A 22,450-nucleotide genomic window follows, 5' to 3' on the forward strand; every position below is an offset into this window, starting at 1 on the left:
GTCTACTAATGTGATTAAGTCTTGGAGTCCGAAGTGCTATGATAAATGTTGTAATGGTCGCATTGCGGCTGTGGAAAAAGGGGAATTACCTGTACCTATTCAAGATTTTTGGAGTTTTTTTTTCGGAGGAGTAGTCGCAAGTTTTACCTCCTCATAGGGATTATGATTGCGCCATTGAGTTTGTTCCGGAAGCTACTCTTCCCAAGAGTCGCTTGTTTAATCTGACTATCCCTGAAAGAAAGGCCTTGGAGGAATACATACAGACTAGCCTGGCTGCTGGTCACATTAGACCTTCGAAGTCGCCTGTGGCAGTTGGATTCTTCTTTGTTAAAAAAAAAGGACGAGGGTTTATGTCCATGTCTGGATTTTCGTGAAATTAATAAGATTACCGTACGCAATTCTTACCGATTGCCGTTAATTCCTGACTTGTTTAACCAGTTAGTGGGGACCAAGTGGTTCTCCAAAATTGATCTCCGGGGGGCATACAATTTGTTACGAGTGAAGGAGGGTGATTAATGGAAAACTGCTTTTAACACCCCGGTAGGTCATTTTAAGAATCTGGTGATGCCTTTTGGTCTTACCAATGCACCTGCATTTTTTCAGAACCTTATTAATGACATTCTGAGACCTTTGATTGGTAAGAATGTGGTTGTGTATTTGGATGACATTTTGATTTACTCACCAGATCTAGAGTCCCTTTGGCAGAGTGTACATGAAGTTTTGCAGTTATTGAGTGATAATTCACTGTTTGCTAAGCTGGAGAAATGTGAGTTCGTTGTGCAGAAAATTAGTTTTTTGGGCTACATTGTCTCCAGCGAGGGCTTTGAGATGGACCCTGTGAAGGTTCAGGCTGTGCAGGAATGGCCTAGGCCTATTGGTTTGAAATCTATTCAGAGATTTTTGGGTTTTGCCAATTATTACAGGAAATTCATTAAGAATTATTGTGTAATTGTTAAACCTCTAACCGATCTCACCAGGAAAGGTGCAAATATGGCCCAATGGACTACTGAGGCCATTGAAGCATTTGAGTATCTCAAAGAGAGGTTCAGTTCTGCCCCTATCCTTATGGAGCCTGATTAAGCCAAGCCTTTTTTGGTCGAGGTCGAAGCTTCATCGGTGGGGGTCGGAGCAGAGAGGTTCAGTTCTGCCCCTATCCTTATGGAGCCGGATTAAACCAAGCCTTTTTTGGTCGAGGTCGAAGCTTCATCGGTGGGGGTCAGAGCAGTTTTGTCTCAGGAGAACAAGGGTGGAGTACATCCTTGTGCCTTCTTTTCAAAAAAATTTTCGGAAACCGAACTGAATTATGATGTTGGAAATCGGGAGTTGCTGGCTATTAAACTCGCGTTTGAACATTGGCGTCATTTTTTGGAAGGCGCTAGATTTCCTATTCAGGTTTTCACAGATCATAAGAATTTGATCTATCTGGATGCTGCCAAGCGCTTGAATGCCCGTCAAGCTAGGTGGGCACTTTTTTTTTCTTGGTTTCATTTTTCTGTTACCTATATCCCTGGTACTAAGAATGTTAAAGCCGATGCTTTATCTCGCAGCTTCTCTCCTACGGTCTGTGTAGAGGAGGAGGCAAACATTTTACAGAAAGGAGTTGTGGTGGCGGCATTGGACTCCGTTTTGGAGAATGAGATTCTGAAAGCTCAAGATGATGTGCCATCTAACACTCCCCATGGGAGGTTGTTCATACCTAGAGCCTTTAGGAGAGATTTGTTTGTGGAGTGTCAGGAGTCTCGGTTGGCAGGTCATCCAGGAATTTCGGAGACTAAGAAACTTATCAGTCGCAGTTTTTGGTGGCCTGGGTGGCAGAAGGATGTCATCAAGTGGGTGCGTCAGTGTACTGTGTGTGCTAGGTCAAAGGCTTCACATACTCCTGCTGCGGAGTTGCTTTGCCCTCTGGAGGTTCCTAGTGCGCCTTGGACGCATCTCACAATGGATTTTATTACTGATCTTCCGGTGTCCGAGGGTTTTACTGTCATCTGAGTGGTGGTGGACCGTTTTAGTAAGATGTGTTATTTGGTTCCAGTCATTATGTTGCCCTGCGCCAAGACACTCGCTAAGGAGTTTGTTAAGGAGATTTTCAAGCTCCGTGGCGTTCCCACGGATATTGTTTCTGATAGAGGACCTCAGTTTGTGGCTCGCTTTTGGCGTGTTTTTTTTGTGACAGGTTGGGAGTCCATTTGTCATTTTCGTCTGGTTATCATCCTGAGTCTAATGGACAGACTGAAAGAAAGAACCAGGATGTAGAACAGTTTTTGCGTTGTTTTGTGGCGGACAATCAAGAGATGTGGTCTAAGTTTCTGCCTCTCGCAGAATTTGCTCTGAACAATCATACACCCTCCTCTGCTGGGTTTTCTCATTTTTTTTGTTGTACTGGGAGACATCCGTCTTTTGGTTCGTTCTCCAAATTGGGTCGGCGGTGCCAGAGGAGGAGAATTTTTCCGGTGATTTGGAGAGAGTTTGGACTAATGTACATTACAACCTTCAAGAGGCTAACAAGAAGTCGAAGAAGTATTTTGACAAGAAACGTAAGGAGGTTTTGTTTACTGTGGGTGACATGGTTTGGTTGTCCTCGAAGAACCTGCGGTTGAGGATTCCCTCTAAAAAAACAGGGTCCTAAGTTTGTGGGTCCATTTAAAGGGCTTCAGGTTGTTAACCTGTCTGCTGTTGGGTTGGATGTCCCTACTTCCTGGTAGATTAATCCTGTGTTTCATGTTTCTTTGTTGAAAAAGGCTGATGTATCTGATAGGGACGCCACTGTCACAGTTCCTCCTGTGGTGGAAGACGGCGAATATGAAATTTCTCGTATCTTGAATTCTAGATGGCATAGAGGGAGATTACAGTATCTTGTCTCCTGGAAGGGTTTCGGTCCCGAAGACAACTCCTGGGAAAGGACGGATGATGTCTCTGCTCCTAGGCTTGTTTAAGCTTTCCACAGGAGGCTTCCGGATAGGCCTGGGCCTGGAGGATCCTCATAAAAGAGGGGGTACTGGTAGAACCCTCCTGTTTGTTTTTTCCATCTTGTATTTCGCGGTCACGTGACCATCTGCCTTTATATTCCAGCTCCGCCCTTCTGGCTGTGCTGGACTTCAGTGTTTTTTGACTGTTTCTCTAGCCAGGTGCTTCGGTGCTTTTCTCTGTCAGTTCGCTTGGTCCTTCTGGGACCTCTAGTACCTTTTGTCAGTTTGTCTTTTTGTGTTCTGCAACAACTTCTCTGTTTAGGAGGTGCCCCATATTTGTCCCAGTCCTTAGTTCTTTTAGGGACCCCTCCCTTAATGCTATATGTCTTCGTTCAGACTAGCCGAGGACTAAGGCGGGTCTGTTCGCTAGGAACAGGCAGCCCGCTACATCGTAGGGATTCAGCTTAGTCTTACTGTAGAGACAGCTTTCCCCTATCTTTCCTTAGTACATGTTGCAGATCATAACAGCGGTATGATGAAAAAGCATCATTTTTGCTTTGTTTTTTATTTATTTGTTTTACCGTATTTTGGAAAGGGGTTAACTAGTGGGGCAGTTTTATAGGTCAGGTCATTCTAGATGCGGCGATACCAAATATGTGTATTTTTATTGTTTATTTTTTTTTTCATATTTATTTATGGGTACAATACTGTATATACATACATATATATATATATATATATATATATTTACAATTTTTTTTTTCCACTTTTTTACTTCATCCCACTATGGGACTTTTATTTTTTGCCAGCTGATCGCTTGTATAGCACTGTATAAGCACTGCACTGCAAGCCCGTTTGATCATGCACTGTGCATGATCAAACTAGCTTGCTAGTTCCTGGTGACCCGGATGTCATCATGACGACATCGGGCCACCATGGCAACGATCAGGGCCCCAAGATGACGTTGCGGGGTCTCCGATCTAAGAGTAGAAGAGCTTCTGTCCCTCTGCTTGCTCGCTAAATGCTGCGATTGCAGCATTTAGGGGATTAAAGTGCAGGGAACGGTGCAGGCACTGCTCCTGGCACTGAGTGCTGGGTGTCAGCTGTGAGAATCTGCCGACACCCGGCAGCGATCGTGCTCGCACAGCCTTTGTCAGTGAGACATAATAATATGTACCTGGTCCTTAAGGCCCAGGGCACAGGGACGTATTATCACGCCTCACGTCAGAAAGGGGTTAAAGATGTTGTCCTTGGTTGGATTTGAACCCAGAACTCCAATGCTCTAAGGCTGCAGTGCTAACCACTGACCATGCTGCTATGGGCTGTTACTCACATGAGGTAGGTTGGTCATATGTACAGTACGTTGAATTGATGTATGTTGATCACTCATTGTATCAGTCCATGCAGCCTGTTGTTCTACTAACATTACAGGACATAATATGCAGGTTATTTGAACACTCGGAACAATGAGTCCTCTTCCCACCTTCCCCCAATCCTGGAAAAATGCCTGAATAAGAGATGTGAATTATAAAAGGGGGATCTGCTTGTTTCCAGTGAGAATCTACAGAACAGCAGCCAGGAAACCATGGCACCAACTGAAGTAATAAAGATCTGCTCCATTGACCATCACTGAACCCTCAAAGACATTTAGAGAACCCAGGGTGGGACAATCAAGTCACCTGACCACATACCTCAAGTGACTCTTATCAGTTTCCTAAGCTTGTCACTATCTCCTCTCTGTGGGAGCCGACCAAAAGCAGGGTTCTACTGGTTGTGGTAGTTGGCCCTGGAAGCCCCGAAGTCGCAAATGTTCTAATTCCTGGCAAGCCAGCGGAAAGGTGAGACTCTGCCATTTGCACCATCTTATGTACTTGCTGGGTCTGTACTATATGCTATTGTCTGTTGGTTGTTCAATAAAGTATTTCCACACTGGGTTACCCTCACCCTGTGTTGTCTGAGTAGTATTCTGCCCATGAGGAAGAAGTGCAGGCATTCAGTGGGATGAGCCCTGGTCCCTGCAGTCTTTAACCACCCACTGACCCTCCATTCGCCACAATTCCCAATCTTGCAAAATGACTGTCAAATTTCCCATTTCAATGTTAACTTGATTGCGTGGCATGTGAGATATACTGTGCTAAAATCATTATTGCAGCATTGTATATCGCTCCTCCATACTCCTTGGAGGTTTTAAAGATATTTTCCTTTACAGGGGATTTTCTGGACCTCCAGTAATTGTGGTGGGGGACTTTAATGCCTATTCAAATCCCTATTGAGTCAAGAATTACTCAGGCTCTATCTCTCAAAATGTCAGACCTACATCTCTATACTATTTACTAGAGGAAATGGGAATGGTTGACCTTTGGAGTCTATACCCCTCATCCCATAGTTCACTGTCCCGCATAGATTTGGCTATTAGGTAATGATAGTATTTTGGGTTACATTAAATCTATAAAATTCCTACCTAGGAATATATCTGATCACTCACCACTAATAGACTCTCCACCCAAATTAACCGTATTATTTGGCGCCTACATCCTTATTGGCTGCAGGTCATTAAAGGGTCCCTACCATCTAGTATTTTGGAATACTTCCATAACAATGAAAAAGCCCCAGGGTCCGATGGTATCCCAGGAGAATACGGGGAGATATGGTTACGAAAATTATTGGGAGTTTTTGAGGAGATTGCATCAGTAGGAAGATTAATTGCTTCATTCAGAGATTTGGGTAATGTCTAATCTTGAAACCGGGGAAAAGACCCTGACTACCCAGACTCGTATTGTCCAATATCCCTACTCCCTGTAAATATTAAATAATAAAGTAAATATTAAATATAGAAAATATTAAAATATTAGCCAAAGTACTTGCCAATAGGTTAAATAAAATAACGGAAGTGATGTATGAAGACCAAACAGGATTTATGCCTAACAAATCTACAGCTATCAACATTAAATGGTTATATTTTAATATACAAATGAGTAATAAGAAGGCTGTAAATAGAGCAATGTCACGTCACGCTGTGAAAGCTTTCGACAGTGTAGAATGGAATTATTTATGGAAAGTATTAGGCAAAATCTGGTTTAGTCATAAGTTTATAAATTGGGTCAAAATTCTCTATGGGTCACCGTCCGCTACATTGAGAGTAAATGGTCGATTGTAGAGGCCATTTGAGTTGGGCAGGGGTACACGACAGGGGTGCCTGCTCTCACATCTCCTTTTTGCATTCGCAATTGAGCCTCTGGCATGTAAACTGAGAGATTTGAAGGACTTCATGGGTTGTATTAATTTGTTTGAAAGGAAAAAAAATGGAATCCTTGGAAGATGACTTTATTGTATTCTTTTGTACAATAATATATAATGATACCATGTAACATTGAAAATCTGTGTTCTACTGATCTCTCTCAAGAAAATGACACAATAACATTTTTACTAACACAAATGATCTGATTAAAAAAAAATGTTAACTTGAACATGTACGCTTAACTACTTGCAAATAGACAGGGTTTCAATCTTCCGAGCTTAATTCACCCTGACCAGGTGGGCTTTGCCCCGGGCAGAGAGACATGTGACAACACCCTCAAAACGCTTGACATCATTAATTATTCACACTTATATAAGACTCTCGCTCATGATTCTGTCTTTGGACGCCGAAAAGGTTTTTAACAGAATTTCCTGGCTTTCCCTCTCACAAACTCTGGACCATATTGGTCTAGAGACAATATTTATATCTAAAATACTTGCTATATATCAATCACTGATGTCAGACTGTAAAGTAATGGTTCATTATCACATCCTATTTCCATAAATAAAGGCACCTGGCAAAGCTGTCCTTTATCCCTGCTACTCTATTTGCCAATTATGGAAAATCTTTTAACAGCCATATGCGCCAACCCTGATATACATGAGAGGGAGAGAATACAAATGTTCACCATTTTCTAATGAGCTCCTGATCTACATTACATACATTACATTTTTTCACTAACATTAAACAACTGAATGAACATCCTCCGAGCCTGGTGATTCCAGAATTTTTGCCAGGGGTTGTATATATACACCAAGTGTGAGCAATGGCTTGGTTGATCAAAGGGAACCATTGATGTCTATAACTGATCACTCTAGGTTTCCACCTGACCCTTCTGCAAACTCCTTCCTAGCCGGCTCCAAAAAGATGTCCTCATTTATACACCAAGTAGCTCCATTTGGTTAGCTCTAACCCCTTTCTACTAGCCTAAGTGACTGTCCTCATAGGATACGTCATAATTTTGAACACATACAACTTCAACACTGTTAATCTTCAAAGGACAGTCGTCCGGAATCCGTCCGCCCATTATCCCCTTTGGAAATGTTGTGTGTCACCCCCCTATGCCCTCTGCATGCCATCTCTGATATCTACAAATTGTTGGCAGACCCAGACCTGGAAAAATTTCTTCCATTTTGCAAGGCTTGAGAAACTGGGCTTCTAAAAAAACTTTACAAAGAATCAGTGGGATAAATGCTTTTTCCTCTCCTACAAATCGGTTATGGCCACTAAAATACAAGAAACAAGCTGTAAAATTGTTTGAAGGTGCTACCGGGTCCCCACCGCTTTGCATAAATGGTTCCCTGAGGTATCTAGTCTATGATGACGTTGCGGGGTGCATGGGGAGGAGATCTCACATATACGGTGGTCTTGTCAGGCTCTAAGAGCTTTCTGGGATGTGGTCAAAGTTATTAAGGAGGGGACAGGAGTATCAGTACCTAGGACACCAGATGCTACACTGTTATACATGTTTTCTATGCCCAAAAGGTGTACAAGAAAATCACTATTAAAGACATCTATTTTAGTCAGCCAAAACAATAATACCACATTGGAATTCAGTAGACCCCCATTCTTTAGAAGTATGGTTCAAAGAGATGGCTAGAACACATGCTATGGAAAAGCTGGTAGCCCAAACACAAGAGACTATTACAACCACTACTAAATGGTTCCACTGGGAAACCTTCCCCTATTTTCCACTCTATCATACTATCCTAAGGTGCCTTATAGTTTGTCCTTTCTTTGCAATCCCATAGACCTACAGATTGTCAGATACTTCCCCACCAATCGACTTCCTTACACCCTGATTGTAATCCAATTTACTCTATAAAGTGATGAGTACCCATTGACCCCCTTGATTTTTACCATCCTTTAAGCATCTTTCTTATCCATATACTACATCGGTTTCATATTGATATCATGATTATCCCTATTTATTCATATGCTTTGATGCTTTCTGCAATGAAGTATATATATTGCTTTTTCTGTTCTTTCTCTTTCAGACTTTGATTTTCTGTTTATTATTATATTATGCTGTTACAAAATCAATAAAACTCTGAACTTGAAAAAAAAGAAAATGGCTACTATCCTGTGAGTTTTTAGATGTGTAACAAAACTTGTTTTCAGATTAAAATATTTCCCACATACTGAACATGTAATGGTTTCTCTCCTGTGTGAATTTTCTGATGTCTAACAAGTAAAGATTTCTCACTATAACATTTCCCACATTCTAAACAGAAAATGTCTCATCCTGTGTGAGTTTTCAGATGTGAAATGAGATGTGTTTTCCGATTAAAACATTTCCCACATTCTGAACATGAAAATGGTTTCTCCCCTGTGTGTATTTTCTGATGTCTAACAAGACTTGATTTCTCTATAAAACATTTCCCACATTCTGAACATGAAAATGGCTTCTCCCCTGTGTGAACTCTTTGATGTATAACAAGATTTGATTTCTCTGTAAAACATTTCCCACATTCTGAACATGAAAATGGCTCTTCACCTGTGTGAACTCTCTGATGTGTAACAAGATTTGATTTTACTGTAAAACATTTCCCACATTCTGAACATGAAAATGGCTCTTCACCTGTGTGTTTTTTCTGATGTCTAACAAGCCTTGATTTCTCTATAAAAGAATTCCCACATTCTGAACATGAAAATGGCTTCTCCCCTGTGTGTTTTTTCTGATGTCTAACAAGCCTTGATTTCTCTGTAAAACATTTCCCACATTCTGAACATGAAAATGGCTTCTCTCCTGTGTGAATTCTCAAATGTACATCAAGATATGCTTTCCGATTAAAACATTTCCCACATTCTGAACATGACAATGATTGCTCCCTTGTGTGAATTATCTGATGTGCAATGAGGTGGTGTTTCATTGTAAAACATTTCTCACATTCTGAACATGGAAATGGTTTCTCCCCTATGTCAGCTATTTCATGTTCAACAGCCCTTGTCTGACTTTTGTTTTGCATATTTATCTTTGACGAAGCAGAAACAAGGACCTGCTGAAAAGGATCAGATAACAGATTTTTTCTGATAACATGTTGAGGTGTATCTGGTATAATGACATGTTCTTCACAAGTATCTGGTGTGACACCAAGATTATCTGCTGAAAAATCTGAGTGTATCAGACATCCCTCAGAGCTCCTGGTACAGTCACCTGCTAAGAATAAAAAAGATTTTATTATTTTTAAGTAACATTACAATATAATTATATTACTATTTATATGATATATTTTATATCATTTCCATGCAAACTGCAATACAATTCAATTATTGACAGTCTAAGACAACAGACCACAAAGAGGGACTGAGATTACAGTGTTAGGCCACCAGGTTATGTCCTAATGTTCACTACTTTATTATAGCCATCTTTTCTTCTCATGTTTCACTGTGTCTGTCATGAATCAATTCCAGTTACATGTTCAGAGCAGACTCATAAAAGGGATCTGTAATCAGTTTCATTATTATTTTAATATGATTCCATCTCATACATTCTCTTACAGGCACAAGTCCTGTAAAACAGAGCAAAGTACATTGGAGCAGATTGGTCATATACACAAGTCATGACTTTGGATAAAAAGTAAAGTTTTTATATCTTTTTATTAATGTAACTAAATAGTGGATATACGAAAGGAGAACAAGTCCTTCTTATCCTTATACATGTCATGCAAGCCAATAGAAACAGTGGTTGAATATGGGAGCACTGGAGGATCTGAAAAAATATCTACAGCAGTGTCCTCTGCAAACACAGTTGTCCATCCCTGTTTTTTTGTAGATCATCTAGCCTTACACTGGTGCTTGAAAGTTTGGGAATCCTTCAAAATTTTTCATATTTCTGCACAAATTTGATTTAAAACTAGATCAGATTTTTCACACTAAAAGGTACAGAAAGAGAGACGTCTATTTCTACTATCTAGCAGGTCAGTTACGTAACATTATGAGGTCAGTCCTCCCCTAGGCCCATGGCTGATTATTCTCTATGTACCAGGGTGGCTGTTTACTTCATTTTCTGGAGAGAACACCTTTTACTAATAATAATGTCATCTAAGTACCCTATGTAATTTACATGTACTATTACGATTTATTTTCTCATTTTGTTTTTATCCTAGGTTCTGGTTGCAAGGCTGCATCGCTGCTGTTCGAAACATTTACACAGCGAGCCATGAAAGATATGTACTGTACATGACCATAGTTGTTGCTCTATGGTGCAGAGCACATTCAAGCGTAATGCCAAGAGAAAGAGTGTCCACGTCACCCTACACAAGTGAAAACAGACCAGGCACCGCTATCTGTAAGAAATAATGGCATCTTCCAGCAAGGCTGAGAACACACCATCATTTCTCGAAATTCTGTTGGGTTTACCAAGTAGTAAATCAGGGACGGCACCAACAACAACTTGACCAGGCTGGAGTTGAGTTTGACACACAAGTGGATGACTGGGAGTGAACAACTGTTTCATTGTCACACAATCAGGGACGCATGCCTGACAGGGAGATAGAAATAGAGGAATTGGAGTATGAAAAAAAGTAGTTGTGGATGATGCAAATGAGGACACCGACCACTTATTACTTGGGGATGCAACCTGGCTACCAAAAATACAAGTGCGAGGAGAACGTGTAGAAGGTGTAAGGTGGCTAATGGTTGCATAGTTGATGGGAGGTATGTATCACAGAGATGGCTGGTCTCTGTGATGTAACCCGGAGTATTTTCTCTAGTGCACGCTTGCACTAAGAGGACTAATTGGTGCACCTGGGACCGGGTTATGGGTAGCTGTGAAGAGTTGGGCGGGTCTAGCTATCCACATACCTCACCTCTGGGTGTGGTTACCTGCCTATATAATGGAGGCTGTTGTTTGTCACATGGTCTGTGTTTGGAGGGAGGCCTCCTGTGTGTTGTCTCCAGACTGAGCTGTGTGCTGGATACGTACCAACCTGTGTGACCACAGTTCCGGTTTACCAGAGACTTTGCTAAAAAGGACTGTTTTCTTTGTTTTTGCCTGCTCTAAAGGCTGTTTGTTTGCATTTTACTTTCTGCCTCCTGTTTGCCTCACATCACACCTGAGGGAGTACAATCCCTACAAAGGATAGATTGAGCCTTGCTCGTATAGCTGGCCAGATTGCTCTTTCCAAATGAGTAGGTGATGATTGTTCATGTGTTTATGAGAAGCTGTAGTTCATAGTTTTTTCTTGCCTTTATATCCACTGTTTTTATTCCTCCTGCAAAGCCTTCACATTGCAAAACAACTGACCACAAATACAACTATAACCAAAGCTTTCAGGTGCTATTGAGCCTCCTCCGGCAATATCACCTGATTTTTTTCTCTTTTACACTCACCCTGTTCATTGCAATTGCTATTTCTTTTTCCATGCATTTTTACAACATGTGGTAAAGCGGCTTGCTCGGCTCTCACAGAGGCAGACACAGGAAACACGTCTTGGTTTAACTTCCTATAGATTTATTGGGATATGGCAGTGGGGTTTCACCCGCTCTGGGTAGCACAATGAAGTTTCACCAAACAAAAGTCCTTCTGTGGAGCTCTCTGGCTTCCACACACACAGTCTGGAGACTTCTTTCTCCAGACCACACCAAAGAAAAAAAGAACAGTGGCTGAGCATTTAACTTGCCCAGCCACACCCTGAGGTGGAGATAAGAAGTGCGGGAGGTCAATCATCATAATATCATTTACAAAAAAACACTCCCTTTGAAAATGGTGGTTTAACTCCCAACATATAGCATACTAGAGGAAAGCTATAGGTTTAGTTCACTGAAGCTAGTAGCCGCAGTGAAACATATCTCTCCTCACATATATGATCAGTGACTCTTGTCACATATTCCCCCTCTCTGCCCAAAGCCGGGGGTTTAGGCACCTTAAGACACCAAACAGGGAATTCTGGAGATGGCATCAGTGTTACCGTGTAACTTTCCGGGTCTATGCTCCACGTGAAAATTAATCACCTAGTCACCCGGGAATTCTTACCCTTCTTTTCCTTCAACTATCTCAAAGGGGCATGGCCTTAAACCAGTTTAAACTTTTGGCCTAGTAGGTAATATCTCAGTATCTATGGCCCATTTTATGGCTAAGCACTGTTTTTCTACTATAGCGTAGTTTTTCTCACATGATGAGAGCTTACGGCTGAGATAGAGGATGGGATGTTTCTCCCCATTGATCTCTTTGAAGAGCACGGTTCCTAGGTCAACTTCTGAAGAGTCTGTCTGGACCACAAATTCTTTATTAAAGTCTGGTGCGATCAGGACTGGCTGCTTACACAGTGCTATCTTCAGCTGTTGGAACGCCGTCTCCGTTTCATCTGTCCATTTCGCCATCGATAATCTGGTGTCTTGGAGAAGATCCGTAAGGGGCGCGGCCATCATGGCAAAATTTGGGCTAAACCGCCGGTAATATCCCACAATTCAAAGAAACGTTCTCACCTGCTTCTTGGAGAGCGGTTGCGGCCAGTTCTGGCTTGCCTCGACTTTATTGACTTGTGGCTTAAATTCGCCTCTCCCGACGGCAAGGCGCAAGTACTTGGCCTCCTCCTTTCCAACGGCACATTTTCTTGGATTTATAGTAAATCCCACCTTCCTCAGTGCACCCAGAACAGCCTGTACCTTCGGTAGATGACTAGCCCAGTCTGGGCTAAAGACGACAATGTCATCAAGGTAGGCTGCGGCATACTTCTTATATGGCGAGGAATTGATCCATGACCCTCTGGAAGGTGGCTGGGGCCCCCTGCAGTACGAAAGGCATTCGGGTGTACTGGAAACACCCATCAGATGTTGAGAAAGCAGTCTTCTCACTGGCCATGTGGGACATGTGGATCTGCCAGTAGCCCTTTGTCAGGTGGAGGGTGGTAATATACCTCCCAGGTCCAAGGCTCTCGATGAGTTCATAGATGCGGGGCATCCCGTGTGCGTCAAATGTGGATACCTCATTCAGGGGAAGGTAGTCATTGCAAAACCTCCACTCCACGTTGCGTTTTGGCACAACAACGATGGGACGTGACCATCCATTCTATGACTCCTCTATCACGCCGAGGTCCAACATCCTTTTCACCTCGGTTGAGATCACCTCCTAGCATGCTTCAGGAATCCTATTGGGCTTCAGATTTACTCTTACATGCGGCTCTGTTAACAAATTATGCTCTATGCCCCGGCAACTCTGATAACAGGTCACGATTCCGCTACAGCAGTTCTCAACACGGTTGCTTCTGGGCTGGTGACAAAGTCTCGGCTATCGTGACATCTTCCACCTTGCCTTCGGGAGCGGCTCCCAGGTTCCCAGTCTTGCCACGGCTTGAGTAAGTTTACAGGATATATCTGGTGCGGCTATTTCAGCCTGGCTGGTGGACTTTATAATTAACTTCGCTGAGTTTCTCCTCCACCTCATACAGGCTTTGCCACTTGGTCAGGAAATTGCTCTCGACTGAGGATTAGCAGCAGAATACGATCCCCAGGCTGGAACTCCCTCAGCCTCGCTGATTGATTATGGACTCTTGCTTGGGCCTCTTGTGCCTGGAGGAGATGCGCCTTCACAATAGGCATCACTTTCTCCATTCTCTCCTGCATCTGGGCGACATGTTCTATGATGCTCCGGTGGGCGTAACCTCAGCTTCCCAGGTTTCCTTGGCAATATCCAGGAGCCCTCGTGGATGTCGTCCATACAGTGGCTCAAACGGAGAAACTAATAGAGGCTTGCAGAACCTCCCTTACCGAAAAGAACAGGAACAGTAGCAGGTAGTCCCAGTCATGACAATCCTTCTCTAAGACCTTTTTGAGCATCGCTTTTAAGGTTTTATTAAAGCATTCCACCAGGCAGTCTGTCTGAGGATGATAAATGGAGGTTTGCAGCTGGGCAATCTGGAGGATCTTACACAGCTCCTTCATTACCTTGCCCATGAATGGGGTTCCTTGGTCGGTTAGGATCTCCTTTGGCAATCCGGTTCTGGCAAATATATGGACAAGTTCTCGGGCTATGCTTCTACTCGACGAGCTCCTTAGTAGTACCGCTTCTGGGTACCGGGTCGCATAGTCCATGACCACCAGGATGTATTGGTAGCCCCGTGCCGATTTAACTAAGGGTCCCACTACTTACATGGCAATCCCCTCAAAGGGAATTGCTAGCACAGGTAGTGGAATTAGCAGACTACGGAAGTGGGAAGAGGGAGAGGTTATCTGGCAGGGGGGGCAGGACCTACAATAGTTTAGGATCTCCCGGTGATACCCTGGCCAATAAACCTCCTCAATATCCTATCCCGAGTCTTCTCGACCCCCAGGTGTCCCACTACAACATGTGAATGGGCCATATTGAATATCCTCCGTCGGTATGGCTCCGGTACTAACAGTTGTTCCACTATCTCATCACCCCTTAGTTTGGTCACCCGATACAGTTGCTCCCCCTAAACTGCAAAGTTGGGGAATCTGGTGTCGGCCCCCGGCTCTTGAGTAACCCCGTTACAGACAGTAACCTGGTCAAATGCCCCCGTAAAGGTCAGGTCCTGAACTTGAGCAGTCCCAAAGTTCTCTCCGGACACTTCTAACTCAGGGAGGTCGGCCTCCTCGGTCACCATCTCGTCCTTGTCGCCGGCAAGGACACACAGTGGGAACTCATCCGCTTGAGATTTCGATGGGGGTTCTTCCCTAGAGACCTGGCTTTTGGCCACATGACTCAGCCCGGTTCCCTTCCCCCACAAGTTCCAAAACAAAGAAAAATCGCGCCCCAATATGACAGGATCTATTCAGTCCTTGACCACCCCGACCTCGTTTGACTGGGCACCACAGTCTGTTCCCACTGTCACTCTGGCCACAGGGTAGTCCTTGGTGTCCCCATGTATGCGGCGAACGCCCACAGTTTTGTCAGGGATCAGCTGGTGGGGAGGGGTGGCACTGATTAGGGTCAACAGACGCCCAGAGTCCAATAGTGCAAGCAACCCCACTCCATTAATGGACACTGCACACATATGCGGCCCCTCGCTGGGTTGACAGTCCACACTGCAGGCCGGATAAGCGCATAGAGTCTCACGGCTTTCAGTATCACCTCTATGCTGATGACACACAGCTCTACCTCACTAGACCTGATATTATCTCTTTACTAACCAGAATCCCACACAGCCTGTCCGCTATTTCATCTTTCTTCTCTGCTAGATTCCTAAAACTTAATATGGATAAAACTGAATTTATCATCTTTCCACCATCTCGTTCAACCCCCCCATCTGACCTATCTATCAAAGTCAATGGCTGTCCACTCTCCACAGTCCCGCAAGCTCGCTGCCTCGGAGTAACCCTTGACTCTGATCTCCTCTTCAAACCTCATATCCAAGCCCTTTCCACTTTCTGCCTACTCCAACTCAAAAACATTTCCCGGATCCGAACATTCCTCAACCACGAATCTGCAAAAACACTAGTGCATGCCCTCATCATCTCCCTCTTCGACTACTGCAACCTCCAGCTCTGTGGCCTCCCTTCTAACACTCTTGCACCCCTCCAATCTATCGTAAACTCTGCTGCCCTACTAATCCACTTGTCCCTCCACTATTCCCCGGCCTCTCCTCTATGTCAATCCCTTCACTGGCTCCCCATTGCCCAGAGACTCCAGTTCAAAACCCTAACCAAGGCATATAAAGCCATCCACAACCCGTCTCCTCCATACATCTGTGACCTAGTCTCCCGGTACTTACCTGCACACAACCTCCGATCCTCACAAGATCTCCTTCTCTACTCCTCTCTTATCTCCTCTTCCCACAATCGCATACAAGATGTCTCCCGTGCATCCCCCCTACTCTGGAACTCTCTACCCCAACACATCAGACTCCGTGGAAACCTTCAAAAGGAACCTGAAGACCCACCTCTTCCGACAAGCCTACAACCTGCAGTAACCCTCGCTCCACCATACCGCTGCACGACCAGCTCTACCCTCACCTACTGTATTCTCACTCATCCCTTGTAGATTGTGAGCCCTTGCAGGCAGGGTCCTCCACCTGTACCAGTCGCTGACTCATTTTTGTTCAAATTACTGTACTTGTTGTTTGCTATGTATACCCCTTTTAAACATGTAAAGCGCCATGGAATTAATGGCGCTATAATAATAAATAATAATAAGAACAACGTCTGCAATGGCTGCAGTCCATTGGCTCAGGGGACATATGAAACCAGGCGGCTACGTATCCAGGATTGTGACACCAACAACAGACCACATCCTTAACAGTCTTTGTGGGACCCTCAGTGGAATTGTGACGCCCCCAGTTGTGGCTCTAAAACCCCTCCATGGTGAACCCGTCCCCCTTTGGATATTCCAGTACAGTGAAGTGGCCATGTCCGGTTTCCCGAGGGATTTCTCGACCACTTGTTACCTCTCTACTAGGACCACAAGGTCGTCGCTGTTCTGAGGGTCGCCCTGGACAACCCAGGTCTGCACCAGCCTAGGAAGGGAATGGATGAATCTGTCCATCACCACATGCTCGACCATCTGGGCAAGAGTGGAAGACTCTGGCTGCAACCATTTCTGGACTAGATGTAGCAAGTCAAACATCTGCGAGTGAGGGGGTTTGTCGACAGCATACGCCCAGTGGTGGACCCTTTGAGCTATGGCAGACATTCATGAATGGCGTGCCAGTATTTGTCTTTAACTTGGCATAGTCCTGTGCATGCTGTAGGGCAAGATCATAGTAGGGCTTTTCCTGCTCGTCTACCCTCTTGAACACCGTCAAAAATGCCTCAACCTCATCACCCGGGGTCATCTTTTGCATAGCTCGTCTTACCACCTTCCAGATAAATGAGACATCACCTGGACTTGAGGGAGGGGTGGTATCTCTGCTGCGAACTTCCCCCACTAGGAATTCCACCTGCCGTTGCTGCTGTTGGATCTGTTGCATCAGGAGTTTGTCTCCTGCTTTTGCTCCCAGTGCTGCTGCTGCATGTGCTGCTGCTCTCGTTGCTGCTGTAGATGCTGCTGCTGTTGACTTTGGACCAGGTGCTTGAGGAGCTCTTCCATGCTGCCGGACATCTCTTGCAGGTTGACGGCCTTTACCCAGGACATCCAACGCTCTCTGTGGCAGGTACACGTGTTCCTGGAATCCTGCACGCACCCTCGCACTAACTGTGGTAAAGCAACTTTTAAGGCTCTCACAGAGGCAGACAGGAAACATGTCTCTGGTTAACTTCCTGCAGGTTTATTGGGATATGGCATAAACCTCAGCAGGGTTCCACAAAATAAACAAGCCCTCTACGGGATAACGAAAAACAAAAAGATAAAAGTATAGTACTGTTCATAGGCAAGCGGGGTTTCGCACGCTCCGGGTAGCACAATGAAGTTTCACCAAACAAAAGTCCTTCTGTGGAGCTCTCTGGCTTCCACACACACACACAGTCTGGAGACTTCTTTCTCCAGTCCACAGCAGAGAAAAAAAAAAAAAAAAATAGTGGCTGAGCATTTAACTTGCCCAGCCACACCCTAAGGTGTAGATATGTTGACTGACCAACCACCCTTCTGAATGTCATTCATAAAAAACAACTCCCTTTGAAAATGGTGGTTTGACCCCCAACAGATAACATGCTGGGGGAAATTTGTAGGTTTAGTTGACTGAAGCTAGTAGCCGCAGTGAAACATATATTTGACAAAAGTTCATCTTTTCATTCTAAATTATTCTCCCTTCTCAAAAATAACATGAGAAGACATACTGGGTAGGTAGGTACATGTCCAAAATTCACCATCTGTCAAATCCTGCTGTATTGGTGTCGCATGAAGGGGTAATAAACTAGTATACAGGTGTACAAAAACAGACATGTACAGTTAAATGTCTGGATTTTTTTAATTAATTTGCTGTTTTTTCTTTCAACAGAATTATCTTCCCTTCTCTAAAAAGACAAATAATACAAGGTTCGTAAACATCCGAAATACACAAGAAATGGAAAAATTCAATACAGTTGGTTGCTTCTGACAAGCACACTTTCTTTGACTGACACCAAGTTTAGATTTTATGGTCTTTGACAAATTGTGCGTTGGCTTGCTGCTTTCCCGTGCGTGAAAATTTTAGTAAACAATCATGCAACTCAAATGAAAAAGAAAGATGCCAGCCCATCTATATGCCTGATCAATCTCACGCCCTCTGGCTCTGCTGCTGGCACCGCTTTTCTGTCTGTTTCCACTGGTCAACTTAATCTCTGGATTATTCACAGAATACTACACATCTTCTTTCACTGCTACAGTTGTATAACACACACTTTGTGAAATATTTTTAAAATGTTTTAGGGCTTTCTCTTTCTATCTCTATTGCTGAGTTCCAATGTCCACTAACTATCCAGAACCACACTAAATTGGGTACAGCATTCCCTGCCTCAGCTTTTATAAAGGCTCTGATAATTTCTCCTGATTTGTTACGCTACACCATGATGTACTTCGGTAGTCCTTAATACATTTAGTCCTACTATGGGGTTTATATCTATTTCTAATTTTCACCCCTACATTTCCACGTTTTTGATTATTACCATGTAATGGGATAGTGCAATGCATCATGGGAAAGCCCACATGGCCACGCCTGAGGTCACAGGAGCCTTTTGTGGTGGATGCAATCATCTGAAAACTGAAAAATTGTTCACCTTTGAAAAATTGAAATTGTTCGAATTTGCAGAGAAAAGTGAATTATCTAAAATTCTACATGAATTCGAATTGCATCACATGAATTTGCCAATCTTTACTTTATTCTGGTCCAATTAACGAATCAATACATTGCATGCAAAAAGGAGGCAGATCCTGCACTTATCCACAACGCAAATCTAAAGCTACACATAGAGCCAAGTAAGTCTGCAATTTGAAAACATGACAGTTTTTGACTTGGCCATCTGCATCCAGCCTTATCACACTCCATGCCTACATCAGCGGGACGTCTGAATGCCTTCTATGAAGATTCAAACAGTGACCTCAAGCAGAGACAGGAGAACACATAAGAATGCAGAATGACCTTCCCCTGAGCTATTCCGTCTATCTACGTTTGCCTCATTGCAGTGAATATACACAAGGCCTCTGACGTGTCCAAAGACATAAACCCCAGATAGTGCTCAGCGCGCAGCACTTCAGAATGTGAATGCAGCTTTAGGCCTCAATCAGATATCAGTTTTTTTGGTCATTCTTGCGCTTAATCCATTTTTAAATAACCGATAAATGGGCCAACCAATTATTTTATTATCATTTGTAGTATCTCCAGAAAAATACTGGATATGATTCTATAAAAAACGGAGACTTAGACTTCAAATATATAACAAGTTTTATCGATACATAAACCACATTACACAATAAAAATAAAGACACTGAGGTGGTACAGTAACAGCACATCATGTGGCATGGCCATAAATATTTTATACAGAACAACGAAAACAATAAGGCATAATTCTCATGCATATAATTTCACAATACTCTATTCCATAATCATATGGAACGATGGACATAAATATAAATATGGCATGGCCGCCATCAGGGCATTACTGCCCTTAATAGTGTATGGGGCCCGGTGAGCAGATGGATCCCGGTAGGCCCCCATTCTTCTGTTCACCGGGCCCCAGTGCCAGGATTCTGCAGATTCAGTCACTGAACATGCTTCATCAGACGCACGTTCACTTTAAATCTATTGCCGTACGGTAAGGTTTCGGCATGGCAATAGTTAACAGCCGGCAACCAAACAGAGGCCAGTAGCTGACGTCAGCACGCACATTGCTGGTGTATGACGTCACTGTCATGCGCCTGGGAGAGCGCGGCAAGGTGTGGAGACACGGGGGGGCCGGGTGTGGAGACATGGGGAGGCAGGGTGTGGAGACACTAGGAGGCAGGGTGTGGAGACCAGAAATTCCTGGTGGCAGCCCTGACTGCGGGAGCAGACTACTACTACTCTCATGACTGTCTCTGCTAATGCTGATCGCAGTGCTGGCAGGGGACTATGATGAGGGCAGTGTTCAGAATCCGGCACTTGAGAACAGCGCAAATTGTACACTGATTCCCAAGAGCCGGAACGTGTCACACGGATGGCATCCGTGTGCGGTACGTGTTTACATGGGACACATTGACTTGAATGGGTCCGTGTGATCCGTGCTGCCAGCCAAAAATGGACATGTCTACGTATGGATCACACGGACACACGGTCCATGGAAACACACTGACATGTGTGCAGACTCATTCATTTGAATGGGTCAACGCGTGTCAGTGTCTCTGGCACGTGTGTAAACGGACACCACACGTATCAGACACACTGACGTGTGAAAGAGGCCTTACAGAGTTTTGAGAATCCATGGGTTTAGTGAATTGATGTTCTTGAGTAGAAACAACACTCCACATATCATCCTCTTATTTCAAAGAGGGGACACTATTGAAGTAACTATCTATCATTTATAATGCAATTGCAATATGCGGTTATACCATTAGGGTGAAGCAAAGTGTGCTTCTTTCATGGCTGAGTTTCACGTCCATCACAACAACGCTTCACCATGATGCCGCGGTCCTCGCCCCCTCACGCGTCGGGTAGGGGTGTGGGAACGTGACATCAGATGCCGAGACGGAGGCCAGTGACACTCAGGGCCATGATAGCAGCGCAGCATCCCTGCTGCACCTGTTGTAATCATGGCATTATTTAAGATTGACTGTTTGAGTCATTACATACCCCCTCTAAGAAGAAGCTCACGTGAAACGGGCATCAGGGGATTCCTGTACACAACTGGCCAGTACTTTTGAACATCAGTAATAGTGTTGAGCGAACATGCTCGACACTGCTCGGTACTCGCCCGAGCATCACGCTACTCGCCTGAGCATCACGCTACTCGGGATGTTCGGCGAGCACCGAGCATTTCCGGGTTACTCGGGCGGGTGGGAGCTCGGGTCTCCGCCCTGCATGTTTGGCGCTCTTTACAGAGCCAATGAACATGCAGGGATTGCCAGCCAGTCACTGTAATGCTGCAGCCATGTTGGTTGTGGGCATTACAGTGATTGGCTGGCCGCACAGCGTCACCTCGAGTATTTAAAACGGGGCGCCACCATCTTGGACACAGTCGCTCCGGATTAGACAGTGTAGGGACAGCGCTGCTGATTTAGGGAGAGATATAAACTGCGAAATAGTTAGTGTAGGGTCTGTAAAGGCTGCCAGAACAAACAAACAGTCCTTTTCAGGACTAATATCCATCCCAGATACCAGGCAGGCAGGCTGTATAGAAGACGCAGTGGTTATACCAGCAAACGCTGCATTACAGTCCTGTGTGCTCCTGTTGCTGAAATTGCTGGGACTTAGCACCAGGTGTCGGGGGCCAGGAAAAATCCTTTTTTTTTCATCTAAATCCTTCTTTTTTTTTCCTCCTTCACACTGTACAAATACCCATCTTATTAACCTTTTGGTGTGTCGTCCCCCCCCCCCCCCCAAAAAAAAAGCGTGTCTCAGATTTTTCAGACACAAATATAACTGTTGAAAATAGTCTGGTGTAGGCTAGAGAAACAGAAGTGTTGTTTTGCACTTCCACGGTTCAAACCTCTGTATTATCCACTTTTGGGCCATTTGTATCTAAAAAAAAAAAAGTTTGAGTGTCGCTCACTGTTCAGCAGCAAATATCTCCATTTAAAAAAGTGTGGTATACCCCAGTAAACAATAACTGTGGTTTTGCCATCCCACGGTAAAAAATCTCTATTATTCAGCTTTTGTTAGTTTTTTCCGTAAAGAAAAACAGTAGTGTCTCCTGACTGTTGTGACACAAAAATATATCTGTTGAAAATAGTCTTGTGTATCCCCGACATCCCAGTGTGGTTTCGCAGTTCCACGGGTCAAATCGCTGTACTATCCAGTTTTGGGCCTTTGGTATCTAAAAAAAAAGCAGTTTGAGTGGGTCGCTCACTGTTCAGCCGCAAATATCTCTATTTAAAAAAGTGTGGTATACCCCAGTAAACAATAACTGTGGTTTTCCTCTTCCACGGTTCTAATCTACTCTTTATTACCCTTTTTCCATTGATAGTGCAAGTGTAAGCTATTTTACTTCATTTACAATGGGCAAGGCGCGTGGCAAGGGACGTGGAAGTGGACGTTCTGGTGATGGTTCGTGCAGAGGACGGGGCCGTGGCCAAGGTGAAAATGTGCCACAACCAACAGCCACATCTTCTCGCTCCCACTTCTTGACCGAATTACTAGGGAAGCACAGAACAACACCAGTATTGAGAACTGATCAGTGTCAACAGGTTATTAATTGGATAGCAGATAATACTTCCAGTTACCTGGGCACCACCACCTCC

At 44.1% G+C, this 22,450-nt stretch overlaps 2 protein-coding genes across 8 annotated transcripts in view; one reads left to right on the forward strand and one right to left on the reverse strand.

Annotated features, from left to right (window-relative positions):
• Positions 1–22,450, forward strand: part of LOC141270715 (uncharacterized) — a 669,979-nt gene that overhangs the window by 77,359 nt on the left and 570,170 nt on the right. The gene's annotated exons all lie outside the window — the stretch shown is intronic.
• The window catches only part of LOC141272048 (oocyte zinc finger protein XlCOF7.1-like), a 32,853-nt gene continuing 16,669 nt past the window's right edge, over positions 6,267–22,450 (reverse strand). The window contains exon 6 of one of the 2 annotated variants that reach the window (XM_073682334.1): positions 6,267–9,361. In XM_073682334.1, the coding sequence (XP_073538435.1) occupies positions 8,445–9,361 (917 nt within the window). In that variant the 3' untranslated portion in view covers positions 6,267–8,444. Of the gene's footprint in view, positions 9,365–22,450 lie in introns of both variants that reach the window. The other variant, XM_073682333.1, reaches the window with a different exon arrangement.

This window comes from Phyllobates terribilis, unplaced genomic scaffold, assembly GCF_046119375.1.
Source record: "Phyllobates terribilis strain yellow unplaced genomic scaffold, ASM4611937v1 Scaffold_5__5_contigs__length_657084704, whole genome shotgun sequence".
NCBI lineage: Eukaryota > Metazoa > Chordata > Amphibia > Anura > Dendrobatidae > Phyllobates > Phyllobates terribilis.